A 15646-nucleotide genomic window follows, 5' to 3' on the forward strand; every position below is an offset into this window, starting at 1 on the left:
ATTATCAATATCTCTCTTAAATTCGATAAATATACTGTCCGCATAGAATTGACAAATGACTTGAAACGGGTAGTATCTAACTGTCGAATTGAATTATCAGCGTTTTGTAAAGATGGATTACGCACTTAATTATAAAAATGACGTGATACGTACATAAAGATGTCTCTTTCACAAAATAAAGCAGCAAATCGTTTGGCACGCGAAAAACGCGAAAAACAAGACGTGCATTTTCACGGCAGCAACTTGCGGTTGCTTATGCTGAATCTTTACGGAGCTGAAAAGATAGAGAAGAAGTATGAGCTACAACGGGAGGACCCATTTCGTCTGATGCTGATTCATAGCGGTTAGGCGTGCTCTGCATTATTCAAAGAGCGCACCTGACCGTATAACGTCGCGCGACTTTAAATATGGCTGCATCACTTTTGACTGTCAAAGCGGATAATGTGGCACGTCGTACACTTTTCTCTCCCAGCTGCATCGATTGTTCGCGAAATCGAATAAAAGAGATGCACCCCGAGGGGGAAGGGGGAGATTTACGCGAGAAAAGACGAGGCGGATTTGTAGCCGGTGTATTTTATTATTTACACACCTCATTTGTTTTCCACGTTTTCTGCATTTTGTCGCGATTGCGAAAATATTATTCTCTACGAGACCAAATCTGAAATTTTTCTTCATACCATTTGATAATGAAATAAATAAAATAAACGAAATCTTGCAATATAAAAGAAGAGCATTGAAGTATATTTAATCGATTTAATTAAGTTTATCAGTTTGCATTCGCCAAAGAAAACTGAATTTTTTTTAATATTTCGGAGATCACCAGATATGTAAAATAGCAAGAAAAAACGAAATGTATTGTAACGCAACAATAAACTGTTAAAGATAATAATGTTATGTACTGGCAGTCATATATATATATATATATTTTTTTTTTCATGAAAACATCAACGAATTAGTATACAATTAATTAGAAAATGTAAAGGTCGTCTGGGCTAATGAGAGGGAGTCGCGTATTACCTATAAAAAGTAATGCGGCAGGGTAAAAATAGCACAAGAACAACAGGATGCTTTTATTTAAATTTGGATAGTTCATTCTCGCGAATGCGGAAACGGGCTACACACATATACTCTGCGCGCAATATATACGGATGCAACCCTCTATTTCGACCGACTATTTCCGGTCTTTGTGCGATGCTGCCCGTACAGAATGCGACATATTTTTTTTTCCTTGTTTCCCCCGATTTCGTTGGGACATTCGGCGTGTGGATATGTGTGCGAGCGTGTGTATGCGTCTGTACGTGTGGGTGTTATCGCTCGCTTCACTACGGCAGCAATTCTGTGATTTTCTCGGATTTTTCTCCACGCATGTTTGTCAACGTTCTATTATTTCGCAAACGGTTGGCGCGCAAAATGAGTTTTATACTTGGAAACTACTGCAAAGACACACACTTTTTATTCTGTATTTCGTACAGATATAGGAAACGCACGTCGCTCGGACATTGTTGATTCTTTAAACCGTCGCCATAACAAGTATTGTACTGTGCGTGTGAAAAAAGACATTTCCGTTTGAAATATTTGGTTTCTGAAAAAAAAATTCTCACCAGACGCGGTTGATAAAGGAACGGCTATTGCATTTGGTAAAAGTGCAACAGGCAAATATCTCTGAAAACTATTTGAAATATTGTAGGCAATATAGGTACTGGAAAAAAATGTTTAATAAAAAAATCTAGATTTTATATGACAATCTGAAGGTATGTAAAAATATGTGTATGTAAGTGTGCGTGCATGCGTATGAATTATGTTTCTAGCGGCTAATCTCTTAGAATAATTTATACGTGAACGATCAGCTGTGTTATATATGCATTTGCATCAATTCATTTATATATGTAATTAAAATCGTCGCGTTATCAAGTTTAAAGTAGCAATTAGAATCTGCAATCGAAATCTTTTAATAAATTATAAAATTTTAAATATCAATTGCATAGTTATCCGAATTTTATGATTGGGTATTTGCATCGATTGAATCCGTATAGTGACGGCTAAAAAAAAACATAAATTTAGAATATGTCGATTCGCGACATTTCGAATAAGCACGTAAATAGACGTTCGCGATCGTCTCGCTGCAATTGTCATACGCGTTCTACCGATCGCGATAATTTCACCCGCCGTCGCTCATGCCTAAACGAGTGATCTGATTCTTTCAAGAGCTTTATGATGAATGGCGGATTCGTAAGATTGCACGTAGAGATTGCGGATGCTGGGCACGACAAGGCTAGCTCGTCCATTCTCCTCGAGGACGACGCGGCTTCTTCCATTCCGCTCTTCCGCACCGCTTCTTTTTTCCTCCTCAGGCCCCGGTGCGACGTAGTAGAAACCATCTGTCTCATTTGTTTCAGGTTCTGCCACCCTGGAAGGCCGCCAAGTCCGGGACTATATCCTTCAAAATTCGTACCAACGAGCCCAATGGATTGATCATGTACAGCCGCAGCGGAGCGCACACGAGGGTACGTCGTCTCTTATTCAAGCTACCTTTTAATTGCGACAATTGTCGAGAAAATGAAATGGACGGATAGGTGAAATGCTAAAATTCTCTCTTAATATATTTATTTAAATGAAAAACGAGTAATCTGTTTGTACACGAAAAAAAGTGGAATAATAGAGAAGGGTCTTGGACAATAAAACCAAATGCGGCTGTCAAAGTGCGATTACGTGTCCAACAATTATTGGCTACTAAAAACGTTTTTCGAAATAACAACCCGCTTTTGTCCCAAAACTCATTTCAGTCGCGGTTGCACACTCGACTGACAGTAATTTAATTATCGATGCACAATTCTCCACCCTCCTGTGACACTCCGACGATCGATGAGTTCTGGCGGTCAGCGACCTTCGCGTCTGAATTTTACGATTATTGGCGTATTTTGAGATATTTCTAAAATAGCAAATATATATATTTTTTTAAATATAAAATTACATTAGATATCAAATTTTTGGATGACACAAATTTTGTAATTAGTCTCTTCTTTGATTAAGTTAATAAATATAGCCAGATGCGAAAGAATTAAGCATGATTGCAATGATAGATAACTTAATAATTTTTTATTATAAAAAAACGAATTGATGAATATGTTAATTAATTTCTAGAATTAGATACAATTTAGACATTTTATATAATTATTATATAGCTTATATTTTATATATTTTCTTTATTAGAGTCGTAGATTTAAAAAGATGCGAATCGGTATAAAGTTATTTGGCAAACGTTATTTACCAAAGTTGACAAGTCTTTTTCGATGGTTGGTAAACTTGGGCTATAATACATCTTCATTTAACCGTAATCCTATTAACAACAACGATACGCCCGACATAATATATCTTCATCCATCTATCCAGAATAACAGAAACTCAATAAATTACGACAATGAACTTCTCTTTATTTTAAACGTAGATGAAAAATACAAATCTCTTTATATTTGGTTATAATTCGGCTAAATATTCAAAAAAACTTCCTGTTCTATTTTCTCTTTAGACGAAGTATTATTAAACTTTGTTTGAAGTATTATTAAAATTTGGTTTAAAATATTATTAAAATTCAAATTGGTAATATCAATTAAATAAAATTTTACTAGAAAATCTAACGAACGATAAAAGTAAATACGTTGACTGTATTTGGACTGTGGAAAACTCGCGTGTGCACGTGGGAACGGGGTTTATTTTACGTTGAAGTGGCAATATCGTAATATAAATTGTGGTTTGTTTCTATTTATTACAGCAAGATCTGTTTGCCTTCGAGATTCTTGGCGGACATCTTTATTTACACGCTGACCTCGGGAGCGGCTCCGTTAAAGTAAGGTCGTCAAAGACACGCGTGGATGATGGCTCTTGGCACGATGTTGTCCTAAGGAGAGTCGAGAGAGACGGTCGAGTTACTGTCGACAGCAATACAGTCGAGTTTCGTACGCCAGGTAATGAAGAATGTAGATCTTTCTGCCCAACATCTCATCTTCTCGGGACACGCGATACAAAAAAAAAAAAGATAATTAAAAGAAAATAGAAAACGCATATCACCGCGTTGGCAGAAAAGACACAATTAAAAAATTAAAAGTTTTGAGATAATGAAAGAAAATGGACCCTGAAGGGTTTTTTAGGGTCTAATTTTTTACTTTTTTTATTTTTTATTTTTTTATCAACACGACGGTATGTGTAATTATAATATAAAGAAGATAATATGAACAGGAAGAAATATCAATCGCTATTTCGTGACGTCATTTTATATTCTGCAGAAGATATTATTAATAATCATTTATATCCAATTATTTCGTGATGTCATTTATATTCTGAAAGAAGAACGCTCTTAAAACACGAGCTTACACCATCGATGAATTGCCGATGCCTATCGCCGCGTATTTATGCGTGCAGTAGCAGTTTTTCAAAAAAAAAAAAAAGGGAGCTATCTCACCGTATACATAAAGTGTCTAACCCGGCCTGGCAGATAAGTGTCCTCGAGCGTGTAACTCTGAATTATGAGTGGCTCGGCCCGCTCAGCTCACCGTTTATGTCGGTGGACCGCGGTGTCCAGAATTTACTCACCGCACCACGGCTAAGTGATAAAGCACTACGTATGTACGGCCGCAAACACGTGAACGATACCGCAAAAACGATAAAAAGAATTTCATTGAGACAGCGAGGATCCATACATCCTCCCGCAGATAACGGTGACTTAGCTCGCTGGAGATGTTACTGCAGTGCTTATTGCCGCGGACTTTTTTTTCAAGAAAAGATTTAACAAACTTGAAGACTAGTGTGTGATGCCAATAGCAAGATAGAGAAATCGCGTTGGAGATAGTAACATTAAATTAGGAAAGAGTAAAAATAAATAAGAAAATTTTAGCATACATTTCAATTCATTCGTTATCTGTACAAAATAAAATATTTAAATTTTAAATTGGTTCATTAAAAAGAAATTCTTATTTTTAATCATTAATTACACAAATAATAAGTGCCACGACATATTTAGAAAAAAAAATTATTTCGATTTAGTCGTAGAATCTATAGCAAGAAGAATATTCGATGAATCCGTAACAGCTCGCACGCACATCCGCGTATATTTCAAACGCAACGAACATGTTAAGCGTATTCCCCGTAATTGAAATGCCATCATATTTAGAAAAGAGCGTGCATTATACGGCGATGATACTTCACTTTTTCAATTACACGTTTTAATAGAACATCTATCTGGGCTGAATTGAACGATCATATATTTTCTGTTATCCTCGTTATATACGTGTAACGGTATATGTACACGGATACTTTAACGTTTTTATAATTTACCGGTAACGTCAATTTTTGCCTGATCCGACCGAGTCAAATATTAATTAACAGACAAATTATTAACTATGTAGAACGATGGTAGGTTTTTTTCTCTGAAATTCGCCGAGCGAAGGACTAAGTTATCCGTTTGTTTCCGCTCTTCGTTAATTCTGCCGCTCATCAGCAACTTCCCTCTGCGCTCTCTATCCCTCTACATTTTTCTCTCAATTTTTCTTTTTCAAGCAGGCTAATGCAGACAATTTACCATTGCCACACACTATTACGTGTTAAAAGTCAAATTCAATATAATACCTTTTTTATTTAAAATAATCTTGCGAATCTGGTAATCACACTTCGTGCTATTTTCAGCAATAGATTTTAATACGCTATAAAAGAATATTATGAAATCAGTTTACGTTAATCAAACACGCACATTCGATAACCTACTTTATTAATTGGTTTACATATACCACGTTTTATTCATTACATTGGCAGATTGCATTGAATTTTGTTGTTCGAGGAAAATTGTCCCTGAAACGCAATAAACTTCTCTCCTTTCGTCTCTCTTTTCATCCTCTCTATTTATATATCTATTTGCCTATTTCTCTTTTCGCTCTCTTTCTGTTCTCTCGCACCAAACGTTCGCGAGATAAATTTATAACTTTAGTCAGACTGTCACCGTTTTCATCTTACCACGACCGGAGCCTGTCGCGGTTAGCCGAATTACACGGACGGTTAATTCGCCGACAAAACTCTCCTTTGAATCATACCAACGTAGCTTGGAGCAATTCCATCCTTGCGCCCCTGTAAAACCGCGAGCAAATAACGCGGATTACTGCCGGGCGCAGAAAAAGATCTTTGGCTTTCGCGTTCTCTTCGAGAAATAATTTGTTTAACCGCGATATAAAGGAAAACAAAATCTCGACTTGCGAACAAGGGCAATAAATATAAGAAAGGGTATGCTGGAATGTAAATGCGTCGGAACTAGTAAATTTTGAATTTACTGCTTTCTATTTCTAAAGTACATACATAGAAGTTTCAATATAGCACGAAATACCATATGTCGAAAGTATAGGTTTTACACTGATGATATCAGAAACTCCAATTTTGTCGATGTACCATAAAAGTTTGGAATCGATATTAATTTAACATCGATATTGATGTCACGGCGTATACATTTTTGCAATTTATTAAACGCCAGTCTTAATTGATCTATCGTGCACGCTAAATATGATCGACACGCTACATAGCTTGTTCCTTTATTCATTATTTGTCCTGTTATTGAAAATAATTGAAATTTTTTGTAAGTGTAACGCCTTTCATGATTTTTGTCGACTTTTTTTTTTAATTTCTCTTAACTGTGGTTTAAGTCTATATCAAAATTACTTCATGCAAGTGGTACACGATTCACGTACTATTTTAAATATTTAAATAAATATACACTTATATATTTGTTATAAACTTTCGCTTTATAATACAGTTTTTGACGAAGAAACACATATTAATAATGCAATTAATTGCTGGCAGGAGACTCTACGCAATTAGACTTGGATGGCTTGTTATATATCGGTGGTGTGGGTGCGCCTTTTGCGCCCTTAACCGTTCCGCCCGTTTTGTGGACGGGCGCCCTTCGACAAGGCTACGTGGGCTGCATGAGAGATCTCGTCATTAATGGACATCCAGTGGACATCGCGGGATATGCGCAGCAGCAGGATTCGGGTAAGTGAATTAAATTTTGATACATTTATTCCTAAGATGAAAACCATCCAAAAAATCTCCGTTTCGTAAACGACATGCGTAATCGATTATAAAGAGTAATACGAAATAATACGTAATAATTATAAAATTGTATTTCTTTGTTATATTCATCATTTATCGGTATTTAGTCGCAGTTACAAATGTAATGTCTTTAAATTAACATAACACGTTTATTCGAGCACACATATAAAATAGCTCAGAAATAACGTAATTAAAAGTAACAATCAAAAATCATAGTTACTGTTGAAACCAAATATTATTCTGTCCTACACGAGTTAACCATGTTTGTTAACTATTTGTTACTAAAAACATCCTGCGGCGTGCGGTATTACTATTATTTATACAGGACGAGTAGAGATACGATTTTTTTATTATCGGGGTAAAAAAGTTGGTTGCAGCACATTCAACGCCTGGCAGGCGCGATATCTAATTATTATATTTTTTTCTCTGTCTCATGGATTAAATATACCATCAGTATTTTCAGTTATTATAAAAATTTTGAAATGCATTTTTGACAAAACGCATAAAAATTTTTCCTATTTTTATGTAAAAATTGTTTAAAGGAAAATTTTTTAATAAATCACACCATTTTCCATTATTGTTGTTTAAACTACATTTTCTTGGTTTTTTTGATAGAGAAAATTATGAGTACGCGACAGCGATTATTAAAAATTTATTTTTAATTGGAAAGAATTTCTTTAGGATTGTTTGATTAATTGTAGAATAGAATAGAACGAAGGGCATATAATGATAATTATAATTGATGTAATGAGTAATGAGATACAATTATTTTTACTTTTTTCTATTGATAATTACTACAATTAATTATCACTATAGATTACATATCGCTAATATTCTTATTTACGTTGAGTTCATCAATTCTTTAATATTTCTCGATGTTTGTACATATATTTTACAGGTGCAGTAAGACCCGCATGTCACGTACAAACCCCGCATTGCACTTCAAACCCGTGTATGCACCGTAGCGTTTGTCTGGAAGGATGGAATCGATTTCACTGTGACTGCACTAACACGTCTTTCACAGGACCTACCTGTGGCAAAGGTAAAAACATACAATTGTCACTTAATTACGTAAAGAAAAATGACTTTCAAAACAGCTTGATGTTTCAAAAGGGACGAGCCTTCGATACGTTTTTTCTTAAAAATCAATTAAGCTAAATAATAACGCGCCAAGTTCGAGACATCTTGTGTACTTCAAAGCTGAATGAGTTTCACGAGCTTGTAATTTATGACCTTTTTAATAAGTATAACAAGACTAACAAGCTACTGCGCTTTATTGCAGATGCGTCGACGCTGCATCTGAATGGCACGCAACAAATGACAGCGTTAATGCCGGAGGACTCTAGAACGCAGGCGGAGGAAATCATCGTGCGATTCAAAACGACGAGACCGCGCGGCCTTCTGTTAGCGACTAGCTTCGAGAACAACGCCGATCGTCTGCAGATTTATCTAGACGAGGGCAAGGCGCAAGCGCTGATTCACATCGGAGATCGAGAGAAGGTAAAAGCTCAATAACAAGATATTTAGACCGCTGAACTGTAGTCTAGAACAAGATAAGAAAACTAGTTCTGAATCGTCACAAACATTTACATTTTCTTGGAAGTGACACAATAGACTGTAGGATATCATTAAATGCGTAAACTTTGAAAGCGATTTTGTTTGAGATAAATTACCGTTTCATGTCTCTTTCGGCAAATGTTTCGTCCCACCGATTTATAATATCAATTTAACGTGATTTTAATCCGATTTTTTGTTTTTTTAACATTACGTAATTTTTATCTTTGCCGTCACTCGACGGCACTCGACGGAAATGTGTCGTGCTCATAATTTTCGATACTTTTGGCGATAGTTCCAATCAATTTCTACGCGAATGAACCATTTTCAAAAGTTGTTCCGCTTTATAAATATTTTTTAAGCAATTGTTTTATTATAAATGTTAGTTAAACAAATCTTATTGTAAATAAGGACACGTTGTCGAAAAGACAAGATATTGGATTTATCTCGGACAAATAATTCGATCCACTTAATGTCAACGAGCATCCGCTCAGAAGTTAAAGGGCCTCGCGTGGTCCATGAGGATTTACATTCCCGAAGCATCCGCGATGTTAAACGTCGTCTCTCGATATAGTTGACGTAGATCGTTCTCCCGTTGCGAACGACGTCATGACGTTAACTTAATACGTCACCCGCAGCAACATCCGCCAAGTAAACGGCTGGCGGCTCTCATCTCCGTGTAACGGAATATTCTTTTTGACGGAAACGTTGGACGCGCGCAAGCGTAAAGCGCATTCCCGGCAATTGCTCCCGAAGTAAAAGATAAACGCGCAATGGTTTTCACGCTTTGTCACATTAATTCTCCTTCGGCGATGTGACAGAAAAGATTTCATAATTAAACACAATAACGCAATCTTAAAATTCTAGAACTTTTACATTTTTTTTTTTTAGAATAATGCTATTCTAGGATAGGAAAGATCGAGAGAAAGACGCAACAATTTAGTAAAATGAAATTACGTGAAACAAAGTGTTCTACTTAATTTTAATAATTGTTATGTTGGATACACAGTAACTTCAGGTATCTTACATTGTCATAAAATGTCTTACCTTAGGTAATTGAAGTAAATGTTGACAAAATTTATTAAGAATTAGCAAGAGCGTTATCTCAAGGTCGCGAGGAGCGCTTCCGCGCTGCTCCATCGATCGTTTTCCCGGGAGCCAAATGCATTTCTGAATGCATCCTGCAACCTCTCGTTCACGCAATCTCCAACACTCCATCCCTTCTCCCTTGTGCCCGTCCGCATGTATATACGTGTAAATACATAAGCAATTCTGCAATCGCGACGCTTCCGGTCGAACGAACAGCAAATCGGCCGATTCGATTTCACAGCTATTTCATTAGATGATGCGTAAATTTATTTTCCTCTTTCTCTTTCCTTCCCTTATATTGGCGTTTACAAATACATTCGACTCTCATGAAATATTATATGTTGTACTCGCCACATTGATTTATTTGATTGATATTTAAAAATAATATTATAAGATATGGAAAAAAGAATTGGACGTACATAATTATAGTGCAATTATACATCTGATTAATGTAACATTAATATAACCAATTGATCCCATATTTATAATTGTATTTATGTAATTTGATAAAATTATATGCAGAATATCCGAATTCTGTCCCGAATTATGAACCGTCTAGAGGAGATTTGGGAAGCGGTGATCCAACGTGTGGCATTATTTCGGATATTAAATAGATATTGCGTTAATCTCGGATTAACAATCTCGGGTCGAAGTCTCATTTGGAACTCTCGTATTGCCTGCGAATGAGGAGCCGGCGGCGTCGTGCAGATCTACAAGTTATACACGCGTATAAGCGCGGGCGTACAAGGCGCGCGGTAATTTACGGTAATGTTTCAATCTCTGTACCTACACGGACTCGTTAATTGGACGGAATAATTGATACGATAATGCGGCGCCCGACGATTAGTCTACGGAAAACCAGATTTCCGCGGAAGTTCCCGGGAAGTTCGAGAACGTTTCAACGAAGATTTCTATCGCGGCGGCTCCTCTCGAATCGCGAGCTTTTCCCGACCGCGAGATTATCCGCGATTTTCGACGATTTATTAATCTTTTTCATTGGCGGCAGCAAAAAATTGTATGAATTGTAATGATAAAGTAGGTACTTTATTAATCGAGGCATTATTGTTACTTTTATTACAAAGAAAGAAATTATTACATTTATCCAACTACTCTATTTCTCCATTCTATTATTTCGATTTTAATTACTTTATTCGACTTTACCCATTTCATCTGCGTTGAAAAAGGATTAAAAAATTTACAAGCGCATTGTTCGCGTCCCAGTTATTAAAGTTATTTAGTGGCACAGTTGTTTTTAATATAATATTACACAAATTTGGAAATTATTTATGAAATCCACTTCAATGATATCTTTTCTTAGTAATAATTATATTTTCGATCGTGTAATTTTGAATACCTACACAACGTATGTTATACATACATATATGCATATTAAATGTTCTACGTTACGTTAAAGTTAATTTTTCCACTTTACTTTCATTTGAATTAAATTGAAAATGTTTTAAAGATAGCACACAAAAGAAATAGTTCAATAAAAAAAATACTATCCATTTTATCAGGTCAATTTATCACGTATTGCACATTTCGTTTTTACTCACAAATATCCCAATGAAAGTTAAAATAGATTTCTCCTGAATGGAGAGAAATTTCAACTATTTTCAAACTTCTAGCATCAAATATCGAGCGATTATTTTTAGCGATTGACACGAATTATGACGATAAATTAGTATGGCGATGATAATAATAATGTTCGACGGCAATAGCAGCGATGCATAGATGACGTTAGATGACAAACGTGCGTCAGGTGTCACACAGCGCGCGATATCGTATATTGCGATGGGGGGACTGTGCCAGATAGTGACGAGTTGCTTGGATTTATGGGACTTGGCCGAATGACAGGCATCTCATAGAGGTGGTTTATCGATAGCGTTAAACCTATTGCGACACGGTGCCGCTGCAAAAATGCGATAAAAATTCGAGAGACCTCGCGGCGCATATGTATCAACCGATTTTGCTTCAATAAATTTTCAGAAGTAAAAGCAAAAGAGAAAGAAGGATTCTCTTATGATAAAAATATTATAAGTAATTATTGAATTTTTTTCACAAAGAAATTTTTTTTACCTACAGGTACTTTGAATATTTTCTTTCAAAATCAGTATAGTAAAGTATTTATGTTTAGGAAAAAGAGAGAGAGAGAGAGAGAGAGACAAAGTCTTTTATTAAATAAAAGATGCGATAAACTTAATACATGTCGTTTTATTTCAGTCATTGACAACTGGGCAAGGTCTTAACGATGACTTGTGGCATACGCTGAGATTCTCCAGACGATTCAATTCACTGAAATTCCAGATCGACGAAGATACGGCGATACGAGGTACGTACATGCATCTGAAATGGTAACGCCATGCAACGGCGGAAATATATATTCCGGAGAAATATATACGTTATTAAAGCCAACAAATTACATCGTTGTATATGGTTGTATACACAATACGTATTTTCGTGACGAGATTTCCAAACTCATAAACCGGTTTATTGATGCGGAACGTGCGTTTTGTATAGAGTGTTAAAATCATGGTAATATCGAGAAATGAATGATTTTGTGCAAGATAAATTGAAAATGTAAAATAAATTTCTTTCACATCGAACTTTATTTACGTGCAACTGGGAAATTAATGACGTCTCCGTGCTATTTAAATTAATTTTAGTCTTGAATAAAGGCGGATATTTTAAAACTAAAAAAAAAGCAACTTTTGCTAAAAACCATTTAACATATTTTTCACGCGACAGCAGCATACGTACACGGAAAGAACGATTTTGCTGGAAGGTCTAAAAATTTTGCTAAACACAGATCTGAAAATAATTATTGTTGAATCATCAAAATAATTTTATTAGAAAGTAAAAAATGATAAGCATTTTTAACTTTCCAACAAAATTATTTTGATAATCTAGCAATCAGTTTGACTTTCCAATAAAATTATTTTGATTGTATAACAAAAATTATTTTCAGACCTGAATCCAGCAAAATCGTTCTTTCCGTGTATTTAATTTTCTGCGCTTACGTAAAAATATTTCAAAATTTTCGAAGCGAATTAAACCAGTGCAAACACAATCCCTGTACAGTCTAATTGGAAATTAACTTATGAGATAGTGGGGCGTAAAATGTTAGATGACAAAGTGTTAGAAATTGAAAGAAAAGTCGATTAATTTAGACACGAAGTACATTATTACGGGAACGGGAATGCTGTGCGAAGCACAGCAAATTGTATGTCGGTACCAGATGCAAAACAGTTGATTGGTTTCGTGCTGCAGCAGTGCGAGTGGCGTCTTCGATCGCAAGGTGTGAGAAATAGCGAGATGAAAAAGACGATTCTATTTCAGAACATTGACGAAAGAAAGAGGTACAGAGAGAAGCGGAAAATGCCAAAAGTACATATCAGTTTTCGACTGTGCACGAAAAATATTTCTACGTTAGATGCTAGTTTGGAACAAACATTTGGAGTTTCGATTCTTTTTTTATTTACTATCGATTGTTATTTAATCCTTTATTTTCGTTGATATTTCGAGATGATACTATTGCTAACGAATAATAGAGTATAATTAATTGTTTTTCAATGTGTGCTGCTTGCCTTAAATTAGAATTGCCTAAAATAATCGCTGGCGCAGGAAACGATAAGTTTATTTAATTGACGCTCTTACACGGACGTTCATAATATGGATGCTAGCGGCTTCGCTTTTACGGTAATCAATAGACCGTTTTCTCCGTGCTAAAGCTTTTACACGCGGTTTAAAGTCGCCTCGTAATTAAACCTGAATTTGCAATGAGCGTAAAAGCGAACTATGTGGGGAAAATTAGAATTTCCGTATTAACTTTCCACGGGTATTTTGATCCTTTGGGAAATCCTTCTCAATTTGGTGGACAATAACAACTGTAAGCATAAAATCAAACTGATACTTCCTATTCATACGAGAGATATCAAAGAAGTTGTTTATTCCTCAAGAGCATTTACTTTTTACAAGTGAAAGATTATAGCGAATACGATGAAGATAAAAAAAACTTTTATGGCTGAGTTATTGATACGCTATCAGGGCAGCATAATGGCTTTTGCTTTAAAATACAAAACAAATGGTCGTTTTATTGTAAAAAATCAAAAGACTATTCATTCGAGATTGCTCTCTTATGCCTCATGCTTTTATTTTTTGCCCCCATTTTTTACTTCATGCTTTTACCATGCAGGATATACTTTCTCTCTTTATCTCTCTCTTTCTCCCTCGTATCATGCTTTTACTTCAAAATAATTACTTCCTTTCCCATCTTTCGCAAAGTGCATTTGCTTCACTTTTTTCCCCTACATCGCAGAAAAAAGAAAATCTGCAGCGTACACAAATCATGTGTGTACAAATCGATGTTTCGAGTATTAAAAAATTTGATATTTTATGCTAAATTTTTAAATTATATTTTGAGAGCGTAAAGAAGCATTATTTTAAAGCCGATTAACAGTAAGTTTACGCGGTTCTAAAGCATAAGTTAAAATTTAATAAGCATCAAAAGAACGTTTGAAAACGAATCTCTTTTTATTGTCATATGAATAACGGTCTTCTCGTTTGCCAATTATTTATACTTAATTCAAAGATTACCTCTTTCATAAAAAATAAAAGTTAATTCATAAATGGTAGTTAATAAATGCTTAATTCGAAGAAGATGCTTTTAGCGCGAGATAATCTCGTATAAATCAATTTTACGTTGATAGGACAAGCTATCGAAAGAAGGTTATTATACGGGTAACGCAGTAATTTTTTTCTCGACGATAAATCTTATACGGCGCGTCGCAAGTTTCGAAGGAAGGGAGTTCCCCCCCCCCCTTGTCGTGACACTTCGAAGCGCGGGGGCACTTTGCACGTCGCATCGATTGCGCCGGCTCGAAGGATCCTTATGCATCGTATATGCATGCGCACGTTCGAACTTCTCGCCCACAAGGCGAGAGCCCACGCAAGGGAGCAATATCGTATTTCGAAATCCCTATTTAGCATAAATATGTGGCGGCGGCGGCGCGCGGCAGCCGCGAAAGCTCCGCGGCGGAAGTCGCGAGGGCGAGAAAAAAGTCGCAAAGAAATATATAGAGGTACGAGGACACACGTGTGGAAATACGGAGGCTAAAGTCGGCGGAAATGTGTGGGAGGGATCCCGCGTTTAACACATCTCAGAATACGCAAATTCTCGCAGGTGCGATCAATCGCGATACGTCCAATCGGCAATATTGTACGGTAGGATAAAAAAAAAAGAAAAATTGTTGACACAAATTACGATATATATATATATATATATATATATATATATATATATATATACATAAATATAATATAGACGATTTTTGCTCGTGTACGAAATTACGTGTTTGATTTTTCATATATTGCTTTCTGTTATTTTTTTCAATATTTGTCGACAATTCGGAATGGCTTTTAATCTTTAGCATCGCTTTTAGTCTTCAAAATATTCCTTGAAAAGCACTCATGCACAACGTGTTAAAAATCTTATCAAACTTTTCAGCGTATCTTTAATCACTCCTTAATTACAGAAATGTAATACTGAAACTGCCAAATAATAATTTATTTTAAATATTAAAGCACATTTTGTTAGTGCTTTTAATACAAAACAAGTAATTATTTGACACCTTCAGTATTAAATTTCTGTAAAGGGACCTCCGTAACAGGCTCTCTCGTAAAAAGGTAAACAGTTACAGCCGAATGTGCGCGCGTGGAAAGATAAGCAAACAACGATAGATGCGAATGTCGATCTTAATTATCTCGTGGCAAAGTTACGGCGTCCTCGAAATTGGAAAACAAAAATATTCGGCTGGAGTCGAGTGTACGCGTGTACACTCGGCGGGAAAGTGTGGAGTACCAGGCGAGAGAGAGAGAGAGAGAGAGAGAGAGAGAGAGAGAGAGAGAGAGAGAGCGG

The 15646-nt window shown here is 35.8% G+C and overlaps 1 protein-coding gene across 3 annotated transcripts in view; it reads left to right on the plus strand.

Annotated features, from left to right (window-relative positions):
• The window catches only part of LOC105451240 (neurexin-1), a 214553-nt gene that overhangs the window by 159201 nt on the left and 39706 nt on the right, over window positions 1-15646 (plus strand). For all 3 annotated transcript variants that reach the window (XM_011691576.1, XM_011691577.1, XM_011691578.1), the window contains 6 exons: window positions 2397-2504; window positions 3770-3962; window positions 6835-7026; window positions 7985-8128; window positions 8369-8586; window positions 11953-12061. In XM_011691576.1, the coding sequence (XP_011689878.1) occupies window positions 2397-2504; window positions 3770-3962; window positions 6835-7026; window positions 7985-8128; window positions 8369-8586; window positions 11953-12061 (964 nt within the window). The remainder of the gene's footprint in view (window positions 1-2396; window positions 2505-3769; window positions 3963-6834; window positions 7027-7984; window positions 8129-8368; window positions 8587-11952; window positions 12062-15646) is intronic.

This window comes from Wasmannia auropunctata, unplaced genomic scaffold (assembly GCF_000956235.1).
Source record: "Wasmannia auropunctata unplaced genomic scaffold, wasmannia.A_1.0 LD336053.1, whole genome shotgun sequence".
Taxonomy (NCBI): domain Eukaryota; kingdom Metazoa; phylum Arthropoda; class Insecta; order Hymenoptera; family Formicidae; genus Wasmannia; species Wasmannia auropunctata.